This window comes from Gobio gobio, assembly GCF_949357685.1.
Source record: "Gobio gobio genome assembly, chromosome: 9".
Taxonomy (NCBI): domain Eukaryota; kingdom Metazoa; phylum Chordata; class Actinopteri; order Cypriniformes; family Gobionidae; genus Gobio; species Gobio gobio.
Window position 1 is genome coordinate 28,966,838 of NC_137115.1, and position 23,848 is coordinate 28,990,685.

Here is a 23,848-nt window from a genome sequence, read left to right on the forward strand (position 1 = left end):
TGTTCTAGTTCCCCCAGTCATTCAGCTGATAGGGCCATTAGGAATAGGGGAGGGGTCTTTGTCTTTCTCAGGTGTGAAACACATCAATATTCACGATGATTCATGCCCTCCCCGCATAAGCCTTCCTGACACAAAACATGTCTACATTTTTTTAAATCAGTATATTGTTTTATGTGAACGAGTGGCCAGAGTGATTTTTACATCGTCTTGAAGCAAAAATTCTAGCCTACATGATCAAGTTATCGAAAGTCTTGTGAACAAATATTTCAGTATGGGTTTCATGGCTTTATTTCAGTGACAACATTTTATTTTTATTTTTTTCACAAACCACACATAAACATAATTTTCTCAAAACAATAAACTTTTACATACATGCTGCTCACATATTATTGTTGCAGAGTTTGTGCTGAATACAGTGTACTCAGACTTCAGCCATGAAAATGTTACAAGTAACAGAAATAAGCACAAATATCAGGGCATGTCAAAACACCTCAAGGGCCCAGAAAACAGCTCAAGGTTCAGAGGGTTAAACTTTCCCGGCTGAAGACTTAAGTTTAGTTTAAGAATAAACAAAAAAAAGCATACCAAACATAAACACACTCACCATTCCTGACTGGTGGAATAAGTGACTATCAGAACAGAAACGAAAGCTGATACTATCCATATGTTTTTCTGTCATCTCCTTTCGTGTTCATATGAAAATTGCATGAGCTTATGTCGTACTTTAGATCGGAAAATCTGAAAAATATTTAGCCCATAGACCATCCCCTCAAAGAAATCAGGATAGAAGTGGTCGAAAGAGATGGATTAAAACACCAGATGTAAACAGACATCTTTCTTCCTTGTCTAATTGTGATCCAATCAACCAAAATACATCTAATACTAGGTGTAAACAGGGCCTTAGATTGAATCAGAACTCCTCCTCATTTTCCACATTTCTAGCAACCTTTCTTCCTTCACTGGGAATGTCACAGAAGCAGCTCCATAGGAACCCAAGTAAAAACGCAGGATGAATGAAGCCACGACAACCAGAGTCCCGGGGCGCAGATAAAGACATCTGAATGCTGATGAGAGTTTGACGATCGTAACAGAACAGAGTTACCATTTGACAAAAAATCTCCAAGAGCAGGCTTAGAGCTGAACAGGTTCAAAATGCACATAAACAAACAAAGAAACTCTAAAGCCCAAATACGCTGACGCCATCATATATCATAAATACAAAGGGATAAACAAAGTGAAACTAAGCGGAAACCATAGAAACATGATTCGTAACTATAGACACTAATAGACACAATAAATGTGATCTGAAACAGAACAGAAAATATATCCAAGAGAAACAAAAAAATAAATACAGGACGAATGTGACAAAAGCAAAGGAGATGGTCAGGAGTGGATATACACAATGAGAAAATAAAATGCCAGAAAAATAGAGGTGAAGAAAGCAAATCAAATAAGTGAGAATGGGTGAATCACTTGTGATGAAGTCCAGGGTGGAGTATTGTAGAAGAGGAGTATCTGATATGGGCCACATTTAAAGGTCATGTGAACAGCCTCAACCAAAAAAAAAAAAAAAGACAACAAAAACATCTGAGTGGAACATCTGAATCGGCTGCAATGTGAATATAGCCCTAATTTCACACAGATATATACTTTCTGGTGCCATTTTAAATTAGAGAGCCTCAGATCTGCATGACTTTTCAGGTGTATCCGTAAGTGATGGCAAAAGACAAATCAGTTGATTTTTGAAATCGCTGCTTCTTTAAAACTTGCCACACTGATAAACACTGCGTTTCTTTCCAGAATGAGTTTTCAAATGCCGTTTCAGATCTCTTTGATATGGGAAACTCTTCTCAAACTGAAGACATGGGAACTTCTCTCTGGTGTGAGTTATCACATGATTCTCATAGTGTTTCCTGTCTGTGAAACTCATTCCTCACTGATGACATCTAAAACTGTTCTCTCTCCAGTGAATCCTCATGTGGCACTTAAGGTTATCTTTATATCTGAAACTTTTTCCACACGGACCACACATGAATGGCTTCTCTCCAGTGTGAATTCTCATGTGGTAATTAAGGGTCAATTTACGTCTGAAACCCTTTCCACACTGATCACATGTAAATGGCTTTTCTCCCGTGTGAATATTCATGTGTTCCCTAAGGCTTACTTTCCGTGTGAAGCCATTCCCACACAAAGTGCAGGTGTAAGTCTTCTTTCTGGTATGAACTCTCATGTGGACTTTAAGATGACCTTTTCCACTGAAACACTTTCCACACTGTTGGCAGGTGAAAGAGCTCTCTCCAGTGTGAACTCTCATGTGGACTTTAAGGTTTCCTTTTTGAGTAAAACTCTTTTCACACTGTTGGCAGGTGAAAAGGCTCTCTCCAGTGTGAATTCTCATGTGGGCTATAAGGTTTCCTTTTAGGTTGAAACATCTTCCACAATGTTGGCAGGTGAAAAGGCTCTCTCCAGTGTGAATTCTCATGTGCCTTTTAATGCTTTCTTTTCGAGTGAAACACTTTCCACACTGAGGGCAGGTGTAAGGCTTCTCTCCAGTGTGAACTTTCATGTGGACTTTAAGGTTTCCTTTTCCACTGAAACTCTTTCCACATTGTTGGCAGGGGAAAAGGCTCTCTCCAGTGTGAATTCTCGTGTGGACTATAAGGCTTCCTTGTTGATTGAAACTCTTTCCACACTGTTGGCAGGTGTAAGGCTTCTCTCCAGTGTGAATTCTTATGTGGATTTTAAGGTTTCCTTTACATCTGAAACTCTTTCCACATTGGGGGCAGGTGTAAGCCTTCTCTCCCGTGTGACTTCTCATGTGAACGTTAAGGTTTCCTTTATTTCTGAAACTCTTTCCACACTGTCGGCAGGTAAAACTGCTTTTTGTTTCGGTCTTTTGAGCACTTTTTTGAGTCTTTTTAGCCTGTGTCGATCTTTCTCCAGTCATGGAATCGTGATGTTTATCATAAAGGTCTTTCTCTTCCCTTTCAATGAGGTCATGATGACTTGCCTCTTTCAGTGCCATCAGATCTATGGCAAAAACAGACAAAAACAATTTAGACATTTAAAGTATCAAAACCAACAACATGTATGTTATATACCATATCCTTTCCTATGGATTAGGGATGGGCAGCTTTGGTCCTAGAGGGCCACTGTCTTGCAATGTTAAGTTTCATCCCTAATCAAGGGAAGCCTGCCTGTAATTTTCAAGAAGTCTTGAAGCCTTAGGGTGGAATTTTGCAGGTGGATGGAGCTAAATTCTGCAGAATAAAGGCCCTCCAGGACCAGAGTTACCTGTCCCGTCTACAGATGTTATACTCAATACACCAGTGGACCCCCCACTGCACATTTTGTAAGTCTCCCTTATTTATCAAATCTGGTTAAGACCATCAGCTTGTTAGGAGACCGATGAAATTGATGGAGGAATTTGCAGTTTTAAATCACAAACTACAATTCCTGTTCATCAATAAGGAGAGAACCAGACCTGTTATAAAGCTAAATATCCTTGAATGAATTAAATTAATTGAAAAGAGTACTATTCAAGTAGTAATAGAAGATGTTCGCTGTCATAATGATTACAGAAGTGCACACAAAAGTAATAGCTGTTTACGCACTTCCCTTGCTGACTTTCCGCAATGGTGTAGAGGTTGCATTTGCCAACTGATAAATGCATATGAGAAATGGCAAACGGAAGCAAAATGAAACCATGCTACTCGTTTGAGCTGTGCAGCACGGATCGTTAATCAAGCCCGATCTCGATTACACGACACCATTTCTACACAGCGCTGAATGGGAGTTTCAGTGAAGAAAACGTTTGAATTATTAATAACATTGCTGCAAGATCTGATGAGAAGCATTCAAATACGGTGCATAATGACCATAGATATCAGACTTAGAAACCAGGAAAAACATTGTGCCATGAATGAACAAGTTATAGAAGGTGTTTCAGTTCACAAATCACCAACATTCACAATGGATTTAATATAGTAACGGTAACTGTAACCATGGTATTGTGGCAGAAATAGTAAAATGTTTTATTATTCGTTTCAGGCAGTGCTGTAAGTGGGCCGGTAAGCGCCGGTACTCAGTACCGCCACTTCCAAATATAGCTCTTGAGCGTACCGCCACCTCTCCGTGCGCCCAGAACGTGCTTTTAGCATACCGGTACGCTCATTTGCGAGCAGAGACTACATTACCCATACACCCTTGAGTTTTACAAGTGAAAAGCGCATGCGTCGCTTTTGCCGCTGTCAGCGTCAACAACTCAAAGTGGTCCGGAGAGGGTGTGTGAAACGCGCAACCATAGCTGCTCGTTTAAAATCTATGGTTAAAATACAAAGCACTTGTGTCGCGGTCACAAGTGGTGATGAGGACGAGAGTGGCACCACTTCTACCGATGACAACAGCCGCATGTTGTAGCTGGGTCGTTCCTGTTATACAGTGACTTTTCTGTCTTTATGATTTACTTACTCATATTTTCTATAAAATGAGTCACATAAGAAATGGCTTAAATTATAAATGTAGGTCTTCTTTATCACTTAAACAGATATAATAGGTATTAAAAATACTATTTTGTACTTTACACACCTTTTTATTGATATATGCATTCAATTTTATCATGTCCTCAGTGCAAAGTAATCAACTTCCACAAGAACTATAAACTATGAAATGATAAAAATCTCAAAATATTTTTATATTATGTTATAGAATAGGCTAAACTACCTCTAGTTATACATATAAATCATGTGAAACTATAGTTATTTTTTTTTTTACAATTGTCTTAATTTACTGTGTCCCTGAAGTCATCTTCCACACTGTTAGTATGTATTTCTCGACTTCCAAAAAAAGACCACAATTTCATTGAGACAATTTTCAGGAAATTACATAATTAGTTTTTCCTGCTGGAATTCAACCGTACAAAATTAAGTAAGCTGGTATTTATATTTATAACATATGATACAGTTGCAACGTCACATTACCAAGAGTGCTGTTTTCCTGAATACCATCACGGTTGAAAACGTGACACTGATTTCATATGACAGTTCCATAAACAATTAAAGTATTAAGTAAATTATTAAGTCACTTACATTTTAGACGCAATATGGAGTGTTTTTGTTCCATTTCAGCAGCGAAAATAGTTCCAAACAAAGATCACAGCAGAACCATAACGCATCTAACAGCAACAGTGTGTTACTGAATGATTCAGTGTTTGAATTAATCGGTTGAATCAAAGATTCAATGACTCACTCATAAACAACTGCCTCATTCCTGAATGAATCAGCCGTTTGAACGAATCGACTCAACGATTCACTCATTAAGACCTGCCGCCACCAACTGGCAGTTTAGTTTCATGTTTAAACATTCTTTCCAACATTTCTTATTTGTATATTCAAAAAATATTTAAAACAATCTCATAACATTATTTACATTTAATACATTATACATTTTATTTACAACACAAAAAAAAAAACAAATGTCCAGACAAGCAAATTTTTTACTCGGACAAGTGAATGACAGATTTACTTGTCCGAAGGACAAGCACGTGAGCAGGCTTAATGTTGAGCCCTGAATTGTAACTTATTCATACTTATTCAAACTTATTCAGACGCCTGGCTGTCTGATCTTCTCCGCGAGCATCTTTCTAAACTCAGGGCTGCAGACAGGAAGTGGCACAAATCGAGAGATCCCACTGACCTTGGTTTGTATCAATCCCTACTCTCTTCCTTCTCTGCTAATGTCTATACTGCTAAAATGACAATCCCACAACAAAATTAACAATTTGTCTGACTCTCACATGCTTTTAAAAACACTCTTCTTAACCCTCCTCCCCCCTCATCAACCCTAACAACTGACGACTTTGCCACATTCTTCATTAATAAAACAACAACCATCAGCGGCCAATTTTCCACACCACAAATCAACACACATCTTAACAGCTAACACACACACACACACACACACACACACACACACACACACACACACACACACACACACACACACACACACACACACACACACACACACACACACACACACACACACACACACACACACACACACACACACAGCCCTCCTCTCCACTATTGAAGGCAGAAGTCTACACACTAATCCTTTCCAACCAACTGTCCGCTTGATCCTATATCCACCCATCTCCTTCAAACCATTTCTTCTTCAGTTGTACCCACACTCAATCAAATCATCAGCGCCTCTCCTTTACAACAGCATTCAAGCTGGCTCGGGTAACCCCACTGCTTAAGAAACCCACTCTAAACCCAGCACATCTAGACAATTACAGACCGGTATCCCTTCTTCCATTCATTGCTAAAACACTTGAACGAGTCGTGTTCAACCAAGTCTTGGCATTAAAGTTTAGTGTTAGTGAGGCCTGCGCATTGTTCTGAAAAGCACCTTTTTGCTGAGTTACATGTGCCACACTTTTATTTTAAGAAATGCAAGCTGCCTCACTTTGTGTGTGTGTGTGTGTGTGTGTGTGTGTGTGTGAGTTGGCTCGGCCCTCCCTCATGCAGTATAATTGGTTGACATCGCGTGATTGACAGGAACAGAATGTGAGGCTGATCAGACAATCGAAATGAAAGTGGTCTAACAGCGCTTGCCAATGTCAAAATGATTGAGATGGCCAATCAAATCAAAGTTGGCGTGTTTTACATTCTCTTTTGGCTCGTGCAGTCTTAACACACAGACAAGCGTGTCAATCTATTGCTTAATGCCGTTGCGGAGAGAGACCATATTCTTTAAGGAGAAATCACAAAACAAAATGCACACAAAAGTGTCCATGCAATATACAATCATTGATGAACATCTTTGAACCTTTGAAACGGTTTACAAAAACTCTACCACCACACCACTAGGGAATCCAAATGCTGACAGTGGATCTATGTATTTATTCACTCATGCGAAGAATCCCGGGACTAATAATATATAATATATTAATAATATATATTATTAAACTATAGAATTAGACCTAGAATTTAATTCACTGTTCTGTTTGACCTGGTTACGGCCTTGCTTTGAAATAGTCTATTATATTAAATAAAATCAAAATCATTCTTTATTTAATTCATTTAATTTCTATAGGCTATAATTAAAAATAATAGAGTAGGCAAGAGAAGCCTATGTTCTGAAGAACTGCTCATGTTCAGAAAGGAATGTTCAAATTCAGAGGAACAGTTCATGTTCAGAAGAAACATTCATGTTGAAGAACAGCATGACAATTAACACTCATGTTGAAGAACCGCTCGGCTCAGGCATTCATAACGGAGCGATATGGAGCAAAGTGAGTGTTTCAACTTTTCAATGAATTCCTATGAAAGTTAACCTTCCAATGATCTGAAAATGTGCCGCGTGAATGACTGCCGTGCTTACCTCAGCTCTGCTCAGCTCTTTGCTAGGGGTGCACCGATCCGACTTTTTCAGTCCCGATACCGATACCGATGCCTGGGCTTTGTGTATCTGTCGATACCCGATACCGATCCGATACTATTGTTGAATTAATAATAAACTGTATATCTTCCACCTTATACCTTCCTTGAAGAGACTAAAGGCACCAGACTTTACTAACTAAACATAACTAAGACAAAATAACAGATGAATGTAAAGTGTTGAATTCTTATTTATTTAAAAAACAATTGTGCTTTCAAATCTAAAATAGAATGTAATCAAACTTCTTTAAATAAATAAAATGTAGCAGTGGAAACAAAAAACAGTCAAACATACAATAGTAATCTGACAGTTACCAAACATTTTTTACACTACAGATCATTGTTTTGGTATATAATCATATCAATATTAAAAAGTAGCATTACAAATTAACAAATAGTCTTAATTTTCTGCCATATGCAATTTAATAAAAATGATCAGCTAGCTAATAACAACTTTGTTCTGGTTTCACCTCACTCCTGTCTAAATGATTGTAGGCTAGGCCTATTTATTTTACTACACATTGTCAACAGAAATAAGCTGAAATACTGTCGATAATTAAAAATAATTCTTACTACCCACTCTTGCTTAATTGGGTAAGCACTTGTGTTCTCATTTCAGCCGGTTCTGAGTAAATTAATAAACTGATTCATGAGTTCAGTGTTGGACAGATCAGTTGTTCTAACCAGTCGTTAAAATGATTCTGTTCAAATGAGTCATCAGGTCACGAATCGGACATTAGCAGACACGTTGTGTGTGAATCCCGTCTGTAAGAACATCGCGAAAGATGTCAACACAAAGAAAACACTTCATAACTGAATAAAATTTGTCTCCCGTTTATTGAAAGTATGCTTTATGTCAGCTGGTAAGAGAAGAGGCAATGTTTTTTGAGCGCAATTCACAACCAGCGATATTTCAAGGACAAATTTGTCCGAATGTGTCACGTGCATCATGGTTTCGGTCTTCCGACCTTTTGATTTGGATTAATATGTGAAATATGAGAGAGCTAACGCTGATTATTTTGAAGACCCAGAGAGTGTGCGCGGGGGAGGAATTCTCTGATCGGTCTCTCTGTCACTCAGTCACAAGCGCAGCATCTGTTCTACATCGCTCGTAAATCACAATAACTCATCAAATTAGGCTTTGGCGGCCGTCAAAAAATGTTCAATGCAGGAAAAACCCTGACTTTGCAGTAATACCACCTCCCCTCGAAACATTTAAGTTACTTTGCAGACATTGCGAACTAGTTCGCGTGGCAAGCGTGAAATATCTCCTCCACACAGCCGAGTCTCTTCTAGCATGCGACACAAGTGAAGCTGACGAATGACGTCGGTTCTGCTGCGACGGAAAAAAACACCTGGATCGGCTTGTGGATCTGTTCATTTTTCCGATCCCCGATCCAGCTATTTTGTCAGTATCGCGGCCGATATCCGATCCTAATATCGGATCGGTGCACCCCTACTCTTTGCTCTCGTGATGAATGAAATCTGACTCCTGTTGCGTCTGTGTCGTGTTCTCGTTCGGCTCACTCACACTTTATTGGAAAGACGCGTTCAGTTTTTAATTGTAGTGTCTGTTCTCTAACTGAACTAAATTATTTTATTACTATGCAGTACCCCTCCAAACGGCCTTGCTCGCGAGGTAGTGCTTTTTTAAAGTTCCGGAACTTTCGGGGGTGGGACTTGTGCGCTGAACATGCTGATCGGTTGAGCTCATGCAGCATTTTATTCCAACCGGCATTTAAAAAGTCTTGCAAGGTTTGTTCTGCGTTCAGTAAATATCAGTCTTGCTCTTTTTGTCCGGGCGCGCATTGTCTCAGCAATCGCACGGTCAATGTCGGTAATAGCTGATAATAACATACGTTGTCTTATTTTAAATCTAGCTTTACGAGCTTTCAGAATACGCTTTAGTATCAGTGCTCGTCTCTTTTTTGCAGTTTTGTTAATTACATATTTAGTAAACCAATACATAACTAGCAAAAGTACCGCTGCTTGCATCTCCTCCATACTTGTTATTGTTGCAGACAGTATCGCACAAAAAATATTATTATCCGTCGCTGACTGGGAGGAGCAGCCGCGCGCAGTCCCAAGTCTCTAGACTAATTTGCATAATCTTCACGGTACTTTAGACCGCAGTGGAAATGCAGACAGTGGCAGGTCAGGGGTAAAAAAAAAAGTTCCTGGTACAAATTGTTCTGGGTAATTTCGGTGGAAACGGGGCTATCTACTACATCAGGGTATCTGCAGGTTTCACCAAGTCAAATTTAAGACTTTTTAAGACCTTTTTAAGACCATTATGAATTAAATTTAAGACCTATATAACACACAAAAAAACCCTACAATAGGAAATGCAGAATCACAAAATGACTTGCAAAGCAAATTAATTTATTCAAATTGAACAAAGTATTAGTAAACTTGCACTTCCTCATAGCTCAATCCCACCAGGATTAATATACAACACCCTACCGGTCAAAAGTTTGAGAACGGTAAGATTTTTTTTATGTTTTTAAAGAAGTCTCTTCTGCTTACCAATGCTGCATTTATGTTATAAAAAAAAAAAAAAAAAAAGCTGTTATATTGTGACATTTCTGTTGTGAACTGTTTTCTATGTGAATATATACTGTAGTAAAGTGTCATTTATTCCTGTGATCAAAGCTGAATTTATCATCATTACTCAAGTCTTCAGTGTCACATGACCCTTCACAAATCATTCTCATGAGGATTTGATGATCAACAAACATTTATGATTATCAGTGTTGAAAACAGTTGTGTAAAACATTTTTTTAGGATTCTTCTAAAGAACAGCATTCATCTGAAATAGAAAGTTAAAAAAAGATTTTTGAAGGATTATGTGACTCTAAAGTATGGAGTAATGATGCTGAAAATTCAGCTTTGAATCACAGAAATAAATTGCATTTCAAAATATATTCAAATATAAAAAAAGTTATTTTAAATTGTAAAAAAAAAAAAAAAAAAAAAAATCACAATAATAGTGTTTTTGCTGTATTGTGGGTCAAATAAATGCAGCCTTGGTGAGCAGAAGAGACATAAAAACATTTTAAAAACATTTTAAAAATCTTACCGCTCTCAAACTTTTGACCTGTGTATGTGTATATGTGTGTGTGTGTATGTATGCGTGTGTATGTATGCATGTATGCATGCATGCATGCATGTATGTATGTATGTATGTATGTATGTATGTATGTATGTATGTATGTATGTATGTATGTATGTATGTATGTATGTATGTATGTATAATATAAATATATATATATATATATATATATATTAGGGATGCCACAATTCTCAATATAATATTGAACCGTTCGGTACGGCATTCACGGTTCAATACGCGCTTGTGAATTGCGTTTTTTTCGGTTTCGCATTTAATTAATTCTTTTTCTACAAATTCTATAATTTGCCTCCATCCCAATAATGAACAACCGACATACACATCACATCACATCACACGTTAGTGGTAGAGTTATACTCACGGAACACTATAGTTATTTACAATCACGAAAGTTCATTATTTGCATGCGTTTTAAAGCCTTGCCGGTTTCATTCGCGTGCGCGGTTTTAAAGGGTAACTAAACCCTAAACCAACTTTTTTTAGTTAATGATCTGTAATACTGGGGCTTTATTAATGCTGTTCATTGATTCAAGTAAATGTTTTGACATTTGAGTATAAAGTATTTTAATTCTATAAAATATGGTGTAAAACCGCCAAAGTGCTGCCCTCTTAAGGTTGAACGGTGGCTACTGCAGTTGAATTTTCCTATTGGACGTTGTGGTACATCGTGACGTAGGATGGTACCTCCAACGGCTCACTATCCGCGCCCCTGACACGAGCTCACCACGCCCTCAGAAATGTTTCCCCCAATCACGTGATGAGAACGGCTTCACCCCAGTATGAACTGTCATATTACATGAAGTAAACATTATGAATGAAACTCACTTGACACTTGCTTTAACATTGTATTGAAGAAAATACGGTTAAATAATGCAGTTGTCAGTACACGTCAGGCTTTTCTTGCGATATTATTGCCGCCCGTCATGTGTACAGATAATTTTCATACATGAGACGCGCTTTCAAACCCTGACACGCAAGTGGTTGCTGATAGATTAGGTCGGTTCTCTTGCGCGGCTGCTTCACTAGCATCGTCGGCATCGGGAGTTAACGCAGTTTGAGCCAGCGGCTCGCATTGATAAGGCTCCGGGTTTGTGTCTGTTACAGACAATCCACCCTCCTCCACTTCAGGTGAAGGTAGGAGAAATGACCGCTCTGTTGCAAAGCTGGCGTCACTCCAGTCATTCTCCATCTTTGCGACTCGCGAGTCTGACAGCTATCCATCAATCCGTCACTGCGGGTCTCAGGTTCACGCCCTCCGCTCAGCCCCGCCCTCGGTTCGTCCCCTCTGTGTCCGCCGGGATCTGCCCACTTTTCCAGCATTTTTTGAAAATTGCCAGTGGGTGGAGTTAAGCTCTGAGCAGGGGTTTAGTTACCCTTTAACATGCGCTTTTCAGAGCGTGCGCACTAAAAGCCTGTCAAACACGTGAATACTGAACTAAGTAGTCGTCTAACTGCGTTAATACTGTCAAATACACACAAGGTTAACATAAACACAGTCGGTTATGTCTAAAGTGAAAGTAAAATCGCAATCGTGTCTGTATATTAGATGTGTAGAGGTCTTAAACTGACAGCAGCGCAGCCAGTGAACACGCGGTCCTTAAAGGGACAGTTCACCTATAAAATTATGTAATTATTTACTCACTATTGTTTCAAACCTGTATTCATTTCTTGATGACAATTTTCAGTTTTGAGTGAAATCTCCTTTTAATGTTAATACAACAACAAAAGACAGAGAAAATCACTCACTGCTCTTGACTGAAAAACTAATACAGTAGCTAAGAATCAATGTATATTTTATAGTGAAGTCTATGTAGTGTTTTATTTTTACATTTATTCATTCAATTTCATCCTTAAATGCTGCTGTACAGCTCTGACCTGCCAGTGTAAATCTTTATATATATATTTATTTTATATTATCCAATACACTAGGAATGTGTAGGCTACAAGGGTTTTTTCAAAGTAAAGTTTTAAGTTTAAGTAAGGTTTTTCAATTATTTTAAGTAAAATAAAGAAAGAGTATTGCAATAAAAAAATAGTCTTTTTTCTCTTTAACCTCTTGCGGTTCCTGTTGCCTAAGAATAGAATAACAAAAAATGTATGTGACAATCCATCAGAACCGAACCGAACCGAAAACCGTGGGTAAAAACCGAGGTATGTATTGAACCGTGGACTAACTGTATTGTTGCATCCCTAATATATATATATATATATATATATACACATATATATATACACATACAGAGAGAGAGAGGATATATAATTTTTTGTGAGATCAAAATTACTGATTTTGTGGTGGTCATTTTCTGTTTTTTTCTTTCTTTCATAATTAGGATGCCACGTTTACCATATCATTATGTTAGATGCACAATAGTCACACATGGCAATAAAACAAACTAAATGCATGAATCTTATTTGACAATAGGACATATAAATACAACTTAATAATACAGATACAAACAGTGTTTGAAGTTTAGGTAGGCTACTGTTTGTTTTCCCCCATTTTTGTTGTTTGATTAATATTAACGACACAGACAGGAGCGGGTATAAGCTAGGCTATATTGGGTTGCTTTCATTTTAAGACCTAGAGTAATGCGCCTAGAAATAGAACGCATTCGGTACACTCGTGCAGTCTGACATCTGTCCGTGTGTCAGTAGCGAATCAGTTTGGCGTTTACATCGCTTTTTTTAGTGCTATCGGGCATTTCATACTTTTATTTGGTCATTATGCGAGATGGCAAGTAAGAAAGATTCGCCTTCGCTTTCACAATCGCGTGAACTGGAAGAACTGAAGCTGAATAATAAAATCCGTTTGATGTGTCTGTGGTACAATCCAAAAGAGCCTCACGCCAATAACACGAAAGCTGATTGGCTGCAATATACAGGGAGTGCAGAATTATTAGGCACGTTGATTTTCTGATCATATTTTTTTTCCAGGCAAATTTGACCAATTCCAAACCACAGTAATCCTAATAACTACTATTGATTTAGTATTTAATAATGTATAAGTGATATATAATTGTTCATGAAGGCTGGAAATGAAAATCACCTTATATTCAGGTGTGCAGAATTATTAGGCATGTTTTCTTTTACAGATAAATTGAGCCAAAAAAGAGATTTAACTCAGACTGAAAAGTCAAAAAGTATTAAATGCCCATGAGAAGGATGCAATACTAATGCAATACTAGACATTGCAGTTAAGGCATGACCATTGGACAGTGAAATGCTCGTTGGGTCAGCAGGGTCAGACAAAAACATGTGGCGGAGAAAAGACACCTATTAACTGCAAAAGAATTAAGAATTAAGGTGAAGAATTAAGGGTGAAACCATCAGGAACCCTTTAGTCTCCAGCGCCACCATTTTCCAGAGCTGCAACCTACCTGGAGTCTCCAGAAGTGCAAGGTGTCAGGATCTCAGAGACTTCAGTTAGGTAAAGAATCCTAAAAAATGACCCCCACTAGATAAGAATCACAAGCTGAAGTGTTGTAAAATACATGAAGAAGGTTTTTTTATAGGCTTTATGGACAGATAGGTTGAGAGTGACTCTTGAAGGACCAGCTCCTCATCCTCTAGTACCACTGTTTGAAGAATTCATCTTCCAGAATCTGGCAGTACGTTTTGGGAGTTCATTTTTAGTCCATCTCTGCAAAACGGACTTCAGGATGGACTAAAATGAACTCCCAAAACGTACGGCCAGATTCTGGAAGATGAATTCTTCAAACAGTGGTACTAGAGGATGTGGTGCTGGTCCTTCAAGAGTCATTCTCAACCTATAAAACCTATAAAGCCTATAAAAAAGCAGGCTTCATGTATTTTACAACACTTCAGCTTATGATTCTTATCTAGTGGGGGTCATTTTTTAGGATTCTTTACCTAACTGAAGTCTCTGAGATCCTGACACCTTGCACTTCTGGAGACTCCAGGTAGGTTGCAGCTCTGGAAAATGGTGGCGCTGGAGACTAAAGGGTTCCTGATGGTTTCACCCTTAATTCTTCACCTTAATTCTTAATTCTTTTGCGGTTAATAGGTGTCTTTTCTTCACCACCTGTTTTTGTCAGATCCTGCTGACCCAACGAGCATTTCACTGTCCAATGGTCATGCCTTAACTGCAATGTCTAGTATTGCATTAGTATTGCATCCTTCTCATGGGCATTTAATACTTTTTGACTTTTCAGTCTGAGTTAAATCTCTTTTTTGGCTCAATTTATCTGTAAAAGAAAACATGCCTAATAATTCTGCACACCTGAATATAAGGTGATTTTCATTTCCAGCCTTCATGAACAATTATATATCACTTATACATTATTAAATACTAAATCAATAGTAGTTATTAGGATTACTGTGGTTTGGAATTGGTCAAATGTGCCTGGAAAAAAAATATGATCAGAAAATCAATGTGCCTAATAATTCTGCACTCCCTGTAAGATGCATGTTGGCCTCATTTGTAGTTGTAATACAGCAAACTATAGTTGGACTAGCGAAAGAACGAACTACAACACACACACACACACACACACAAACACACTGATGCGCTGCGGGAGCATTTCAATGAGCAAGAGGTAGCGTTACATGGACGTAGGAAAATTAAGACCCGTTTAAAATTATTTACAGAGGTGGGTAGAGTAGCCAAAATCTGTACTCAAGTAAAAGTAACAATCGTAATATTTACTTGAGTAAGAGTAAAAAAGTATTCGATAAAAAAACTACTCAAGTAGTTAGTTACTAGTTACTTTCGATCTGATAGATAAGAAGCAAAAACCCTGAATTTCAGACTACTTGGAGAGCTTTCACACACCTCTCGGTAACACAATAAGGTTGTATTAGTTAACATTAGTTAATGCCTTAGTTAACATTAACTAACCATGAACAACACCATTAGTTAATCTTTGTTAACATTAGTTAGTAAAAATCCAGCTGTTCATGGTTTAGTCATGTTAGTTCACAGTGCATTAACTAACTAACCCCTTCGCATACGGCCTTTGTAAACAAAAAGTGTCTTACAAAATGTAAATCAATATATTGTTTTATGTGAATGAGTAGGCACAATGGTTCTAACATCAATTTGAAGCAAAAAACTCTAGGCAACAACACCCATTAGTCAAAATTCTTGTGGACACATATCTATTGTGTAATTTTTTTTTTTTTAAACATGCATAAACGTTATTCTCTCAAAAATACAAGCATGTACGTGTTGCTCTCATATTATGGTAGCCCAGTAGTGCTGAATACAGTGTAATGACACTTTTGCCATTAATATGTTTATAAGCAACTGAAAAAAGCACAAATGTCAGAGCATGTCAAAACTTTTAAAGGGCCACATAACAGCTCAGACCTGTAAGGCCAGCTACACACTGCAAGCGTGAGCGTGGCGTTTCTGTTGCGTGTCAGCTGCATGGCGGCTGCGTGGCGTTTTCTGTGTCTTTGCACACCAGAAGCGTGTCTGACGCAGCACTGCTGCTGCTAGGTGACGTAGTGGAAGGCCTATACTTCATGTTAAACATAAAGTATATAAATATATATTTATATAAATATATAGCCTACTGATACAACAAAGACAACGTCGGCACTCGGCAGTATTGACGGCCAAATAGGCTACAAAATATTTTGTTCTGTATTGACAGGTGCAATATTTGAAAATCGATATTATAATTTTTTAAGAATTACAATTATATCTGCATTTATGTCAACCTAGAGACTTTCAAACGTCAAAATGTCATGTATAAATATGCAATTCGTGTCAAAATGACATAAAATATTTTCCTATTCTATTTTGCCTGGAAACGCTTCCAACACGCGTGTCGCGTGAAAGATAGGCGTCGGTTCTATTTCTAGCATGCACGCGTTTTCCGCGCGTCTCACACAGGCAGTGTGCACGCTCTAACCTGTTAACATGGGAGCCGAAATAAAAACGGACACGCCACGCAGCTGAGACGCTCACGCCCCGCTTGCAGTGTGTAGCCGGCCAAAGAGTTAAAGAAGGTTGAAAAAAGTATTGAACAAAAGGGTGCCATAATGATGTCCAATGGGTTTTGGAGAAATACATGTATTCATAAAGAGATTTTCCCCAGTTTCAATTATTTTACTTAAATGAAAGGTTAGATGTTTGTGCATTTTTGGAATAAAAGATCAAAAGGATTAACAATGTAGATTTATTTTTACAGGCTTCTTTGTTCATATTTACCAATGAGGGGCAATAATTCTGACCACAACTGTATATTTTCCCCCCACATCAAAACGTTTGCTAATAAAATATTCAAAAAATAAACCTGTCAAACTTTGACACTTTGTACTGAAGTATGAACACTATGCATGCATTTACATGTTTTTTTGTTTTGTTTTGTTTTTCTAAGACACGTTTATAAAAGTTACTTAAATGTCCTTGAACTAAATTGAACTAAGGCCTAATCCTGGCTTAGTCTAAGCCCTGTCTGTGAAACCAGGCTGTAATATTATAAGTAACTGCACTAAGCGATGCAAAACAATAGTATTTTTATGATTGAATGGCCTTTATGATTAAAAATCCCCCCTCTCCCCTCAGCGCTGTTGTAGAGGTTAGTGGCACTAGTGCAACTGTTCTCAAATGTTAGTCTGGAGCCCTGAATTATTACTTATTTATTGCTTGATTTAAGGTTAATTTACTGCTATTTATGTTCAGGGATGTTAAAATAGTAAAACAAATAGTTCAAAACAAAAATTATTCTCTATTATTCCCTGTATGATTATACATCTCTATTTCTGTAGAGCTGGACATTTTAATAAGGATCAAATGACTCCGTTCAGCTTTGAGAATGAAACCAACCTGTTTGTTCTTCAGTTTCTTCATGTTTCACTCTGAACGTTTCCTCAAACTTCACGTCTTCAATCTCCACTTCAATAATCGCAATCTTTATGTCTTCACTCTCCTCTTTAATAAACGCCATCTTTATAATAGTGTCCCTTCACGTGGATCTCAGTTGCTTCACCAGTTTTTCTGTGTGTTTGTCCTGTTTATGATGAGAGTAATTAACAGAAAGAAAAATAAATTCAAACTAAATCTCTGCGTGTCTCAATCAGCTCAAATTCAGTCACTGGTAAGAGAGTCAGGGAGAGTTAATAGAACTCGGAAGGGTCACAGCCGGCGCCAGCATGAGTTTCAAGGCAACAGAGTTCACTGTGCACTTTAATTCAAAAGACATAGACTTGTACATAGCAAAACTTAATAGATTAAACATAACAGATCCTTATAATGCCACCGGGGTGCTTTTCACATGTATCGATAAAGGACACCTGTCGCGCCAGCTGTGCGCAAGTTACAACTAGCCTAGTTTTGACGTAAATGGGCGCTAAGTTACAACTTATGCACTACTAAATATTTTTGCGTTGCACCATTAAACTTAGTTGAAGCCTAAATCTACTAGCACTTAACTATTTTATTCTTTTTTGTTTGTTTGTTTATTTATTTAATAAAAATATAAAAATAAATGTATGTGTCCTGTACTACTCCGCGAGATTAACTGAGACTTGTTACAGCACTTGCATGCTGTTGCCCCTTGTATGTTTAGTTGCTTCTATTGCTCTCCCCATTTGTAAGTCCATCCATCCATCCATCATCTTCCGCTTATCCGGGGCCGGGTCGCGGGGGCAACAGTCTAAGCAGAGACGCCCAGACTTCCCTCTCCCTAGCCACTTCCTCTAGCTCTTCCGGGGGAACCCCGAGGCGTTCCCAGGCCAGCCGGGAGACATAGTCCCTCCAGCGTGTCCTAGGTCTTCCCCGGGGCCTCCTCCCGGTGGGACGTGCCTGGAACACCTCCCTGGGAAGGCGTCCAGGAGGCATCCGAAATAGATGCCCGAGCCACCTCAGCTGGTCCCTCTCGATGTGGAGGAGCAGCGGCTTTACTCCGAGTTCCTCCCGAGTGACTGAGCTCCTCACCCTATCTCTAAGGGAGCGCCCAGCCACCCTGCGGAGAAAGCTCATTTCGGCCGCCTGTATCCGGGATCTTGTCCTTTCGGTCATGACCCACAGCTCATGACCATAGGTGAGGGTAGGAACGTAGATTGACCGGTAAATCGAGAGCTTTGCCTTGCAGCTCAGCTCCTTCTTCACCACGACAGACCGGTACATCGACCGCATTACTGCAGAAGCTGCACCGATCCGTCTGTCAATCTCCCGTTCCATCCTTCCCTCACTCGTGAACAAGACCCCAAGATACCTGAACTCCTCCACTTGAGGCAGGAACTCTCCACCCACCTGAAGCGGGCAAGCCACCCTTTTCCGACTGAGAACCATGGCCTCGGACTTGGAGGTGCTGATTCTCATCCCAGCCGCTTCACACTCGGCCGCAAACCGTCCCAGTGCATGCTGAAGGTCCTGGTTAGAGGAAGCCAACACGACAACATCATCTGCAAAAAGCAGTGACGAAATCGTGTGGTTCCCAAACCGGACACTCTCCGGCCCTTGGCTACGCCTAGAAATTCTGTCCATAAAAATTATGAACAGAACCGGTGACAAAGGGCAGCCCTGCCGGAGTCCAACATGCACCGGGAACAAGTCTGACTTACTGCCGGCAATGCGGACCAAGCTCCTGCTCTGGTTGTACAGGGACTGAACAGCCCTAAGCAGGGGGCCGCCGACCCCATACTCCCAGAGCACCCTCCACAGGATGCCACGAGGAACACAGTCGAATGCCTTCTCCAAATCCACAAAACACATGTGGACTGGTTGGGCAAACTCCCATGAACCCCCCAGCACCCTGGAAAGGGTATAGAGCTGGTCCAGTGTTCCACGACCGGGACGAAAACCACACTGTTCCTCCTGAATCAGAGGTTCCACTATCGGCCGAATTCTCCTCTCCAGTACCCTGGCATAGACTTTCCCGGGGAGGCTGAGAAGTGTGATCCCCCTATAGTTGGAACACACTCTCCGGTCCCCCTTCTTGAAAAGAGGGACCACCACCCCGGTCTGCCAGTCCAGAGGTACTGTCCCCGACCGCCATGCGATGCTGCAGAGGCGTGTCAGCCAAGACAGCCCCACAACATCCAGAGACTTGAGGTACTCAGGGCGGATCTCATCCAACCCCGGTGCCTTGCCACCGAGGAGCTTTTTAACCACCTCGATGACTTCAGCCCGGGTGATGGACGAGTCCACCTCTGAGTCCCCAGCCACTGCTTCCTCAACGGAAGACATGTCGGTGGGATTGAGGAGATCCTCGAAGTATTCCTTCCACCGCCCGACGATATCCCCAGTTGAGGTCAACAGGTGCCCATCTCCACTGTAAACAGTGTTGGTAGGGCACTGCTTCCCCCTCCTGAGGCGTCGAACGGTTTGCCAGAATCTCTTCGAGGCCGACCGATAGTCTTTCTCCATGGCCTCACCAAACTCCTCCCAGGCCCGATTTTTTGCCTCCACGACTACCCGGGCTGCAGTCCGCTTGGCCTGCCGGTACCGGTCAGCTGCCTCCGGAGTCCCACAAGCCATCCAGGCCCGATAGGACTCCTTCTTCAGCTTGACGGCATCCCTTACTTCCGGTGTCCACCACCGGGTTCGGGGATTGCCGCCTCGACAGGCACCGGAGACCTTACGGCCACAGCTCCGAGCGGCCGCAGCGACAATGGAGGTGGAGAACATGGTCCACTCGGACTCAATATCTCCAGACTCCCTCGGGATCCGGTCGAAGTTCTGCCGGAGGTGGGAGTTGAAGATCTCTCTGACAGGGGGCTCGGCCAAACGTTCCCAACAGACCCTCACAGTACGTTTGGGTCTGCCGGGTCTGTCCAGCTTCCTCCGCCGCCATCGGATCCAACTCACCACCAGGTGGTGATCAGTTGACAGCTCCGCCCCTCTCTTCACCCGAGTGTCCAAGACATATGGCCGAAGGTCTGATGACACGACCACAAAGTCGATCATCGACCTCCGGCCTAGGGTGTCCTGGTGCCACGTGCACTGATGGACACCCTTATGCTTGAACATGGTGTTCGTTATGGACAAACCGTGGCTAGCACAGAAATCCAATAACAGAACACCGCTCGGGTTCAGATCAGGGGGGCCGTTCCTCCCAATCACGCCCCTCCAGGTGTCACTGTCACTGCCCACGTGGGCGTTGAAGTCCCCCAGTAGAACGACGGAGTCTCCAGTCGGAGCACTTTCCAGCACCCCTCCCAGAGACTCCAAGAGGGCCGGGTACTCCGCACTGCCATTTGGGCCGTAGGCACAAACGACAGTGAGAGACCTATCCCCGACTCGAAGGCGCAGGGAAGCGACCCTCTCGTTCACCGGGGTGAACTCCAACACATGGCGGCTGAGCTGGGGGGCTATAAGCAAACCCACTCCAGCCCTCCGCCTCTCACCATGGGCAACTCCAGAGTGGTAGAGAGTCCAGCCTCTCTCGAGAAGTGTGGTTCCAGAGCCCAAGCTGTGCGTGGAGGTGAGCCCGACTATCTCTAGTCGGTACCTCTCGACCTCCCGCACAAGCTCAGGCTCCTTCCCCGCCAACGAGGTGACATTCCACGTCCCTAAAGCCAGATTCCGTGTCCAGAGATCGGGTCGTCGGGGGCCTCGCCCTCGACTGCTGCCCGATTCACAAAGCACCGGCCCCTTACGCTCCCTCCTGCAGGTGGTGAGCCCACAGGAGGGCGGCCCCACGTGACTCATTCGGGCTGAGCCCGGCCGGACCCCATGGGGGGAGGCCCGGCCACCAGGCGCTCGCATACGAGCCCCAACCCCGGGCCTGGCTCCAGGGTGGGGCCCCGGCTGCGCCATGCCGGGCGACGTCACTGTCCTTGGTGTAATTGTGGTCATAAGGGTTTGTGAACTGTTCTTAGTCTGGCCCGTCACCAAGGACCTGTTTGCCTTGGGAGACCCTACCAGGGGCATATAGCCCCGGACAACATAGCTCCCAGGATCATTCGGGTACTCAAACCTCTCCACCACGATAAGGTGACAGTTCAAGGAGAGGCATTTGTAAGTCGCTTTGGATAAAAGCGTCTGCTAAATGATTAAATGTAAATGTATAAACTAAATATTTACGGAAGCCTCCAATCAGGCGTAACATTAACAGAAAGAATAGCAGACTGAACTGCATAAATACGCTCTTGTTTTACATGACAGACTTCAATTCTTTATACGTTTATGATAATGCTGACATACAGGCCTACATGCGCTTACATTTTAAGAGAGAAAAAATGTGAATGGATTAACGTTATATGTTAGCGCGCGGTTGTGCATGTCAAATAAAATCATTTCTTATTGTTTTGTTTCAGTATTTATTTATTGATCCTTAATTTCGTTTCGTATTTAATGGGAACTTATTTTTATCATTAGTTACGTGTAGACATGTGCCGGTATACGGTAATACGATATACCGCAATAATGAACATGCACAATATTGTTATCGTGGGCACTTCAAAATATAATGAATAATTATTTCTGACGAATTATTCAGATTTTTAGAATGCATATTAAGAATACTTTACCCATCAACCGTTTAAAATGAACAATACCTCAAAGAGGAACATGCACTAATGTAAACAAACCGTGCATGAGCCGAGCACATGGCGGAAGGAGTGAAGGAGACTGAAGTGCACATTCACTCTCTGACAGCAGAGGGTGCTGACGGAACCGCAGAAATGCAGCTGTTTCCCAGGTAACCCTCGTAAACAAAACGATATGGTGCTCATCAGATAACAAAGACTTAAGGCTATTCATTTTCAAACTTAAACATTTTATATTTTAATATGGACTAAATTACATGCCCTAGATATTGTTTGAATATGTTCTGATTGTTGTTCAGTCACACACTTTACAATAAGTCTCCATTATTTAACATTAGTTCATTCATTAAACTGACAATGAAAAATACTTCTAAAGCATTTATTAATCTTAGTTCAATGTAAATTTCAGCAAAATAATAACACATTATTAAAATCAAATGTTGTAACTGTATTATTTAATGGACCTGAGCTAACACTAACAGTTGCTTTTTTTTTTAACTAACATTATCAAAGAATAATAACTGTATGCTAATAAATGTAGCTATTCGCTCTTTGTTAATGCATTAACTAATGAGACCTTATTGTAAAGTGTTACATTTTGTTCTTTATAATTCTTTAGCACTTTAATCTGTTTTAAATATTTGCTTACTTTATACATTTTTGTGTATTGCTTTATTGTATTTAAATGTTTGGTTCTTTTTTTGGTTCAGACTAAAAACACTCAAAACTAGCTCTACAAATTAATACGATAACACAAACTATATAGAAACATCATACTTAGGTATTTATGATCTACATTTGATATTTAATGAATTACAGATTATATTTAAATAATTAAATTTTCAAGAAAAATGTAAAAAAGCACAAAGTTGTCATAACACATGTTAGTGTTTGTTGTTCTCGTTCATTCACTGTTTGACCAGCTCGTGTAGCGATTCGAATCAATGAATCGTTTCGCAAAGTATTTGATTCAATTGACTCTGAGTGTCGAAAAGCTCACCGTTTCTTCATCACTACTCGCCAGTGACTGAACTCGTGTTTATGATGAACTGATTCACGATGGAGGGAGAAAAATGAGACGCAGCTTTTCTGTTACTGGTGTGGATGCGATTTAGTCACACAAAATGTACTGCATTAAAGTTAGTTAAAGCATTACAATGTAACATTCAATAGTGAATAAACTAATTTCATGTTGCTTGTAAACACTGTGAATAATTGAACGGTTTCTATCGACATAAACAGATTACATTCTTGAAACTAACCTTTCTTCAACCGAATCACAACAAATGCAGGAGCGGGGCGCAGCCTAATGACGTCACATCACCACACTAAAATAAAAGTCCCGTTCTACTGTGCATAGAGATGTACTATCTTAGTATCTGTCTACTATTTTTTTTTACCAGATAGTCCCTATATTAATATTATAACAGTGAAAAATGTGATAAAAACAAACATGAGTTGTTGTGTATGAGTTCATAAAGCAGAGTTTATACATGTGTCCGAATTGAAACACATACAGTCAGTGTGTTTTGCCAATATTAAAAATGTAGACAAATAAAGTTAATTTGAGTCTAAAAAATAAGTGTAAAATGTGTAAAAAAAAAAAAAAAAAAAAAATTCAGTATAAGTAAAAGAAGTCATATTCAAAAGTTCACGTATAATTTATTAAATACCAACTATTATTGCTAAAATGTTCAGTCCAAAAACAAAATGTAATATTTCACCAATTTTTTCTTAAAAAAAAGAAGTCTTAAAAGTCAAGGGTCAACTTTTGTGAGTTGCTGCCTATAGTGAATCAAATCGCTCACTAATG

General features: G+C 40.2%; 1 protein-coding gene across 2 annotated transcripts; it reads right to left on the reverse strand.

Annotated features, from left to right (window-relative positions):
- Positions 1–267: 267 nt before the first annotated feature.
- Positions 268–23,365, reverse strand: LOC307131362 (uncharacterized protein). 2 transcript variants are annotated; one of them, XM_079824968.1, is made up of 3 exons: positions 23,298–23,336; positions 17,369–17,552; positions 268–3,030 (listed from the first exon to the last, which is right to left on the reverse strand). In XM_079824968.1, exons 2-3 carry the CDS (start codon positions 17,487–17,489, stop codon positions 1,934–1,936), a joined length of 1,218 nt encoding a protein of 405 aa, XP_079681094.1. In that variant the 5' UTR covers positions 17,490–17,552; positions 23,298–23,336; the 3' UTR covers positions 268–1,933. The 2 variants fall into 2 exon arrangements, with proteins under 2 accessions (XP_079681094.1, XP_079681095.1); XM_079824969.1 differs by lacking the exon at positions 17,369–17,552 and having other exon boundaries at positions 23,298–23,365.
- Positions 23,366–23,848: the final 483 nt, after the last annotated feature.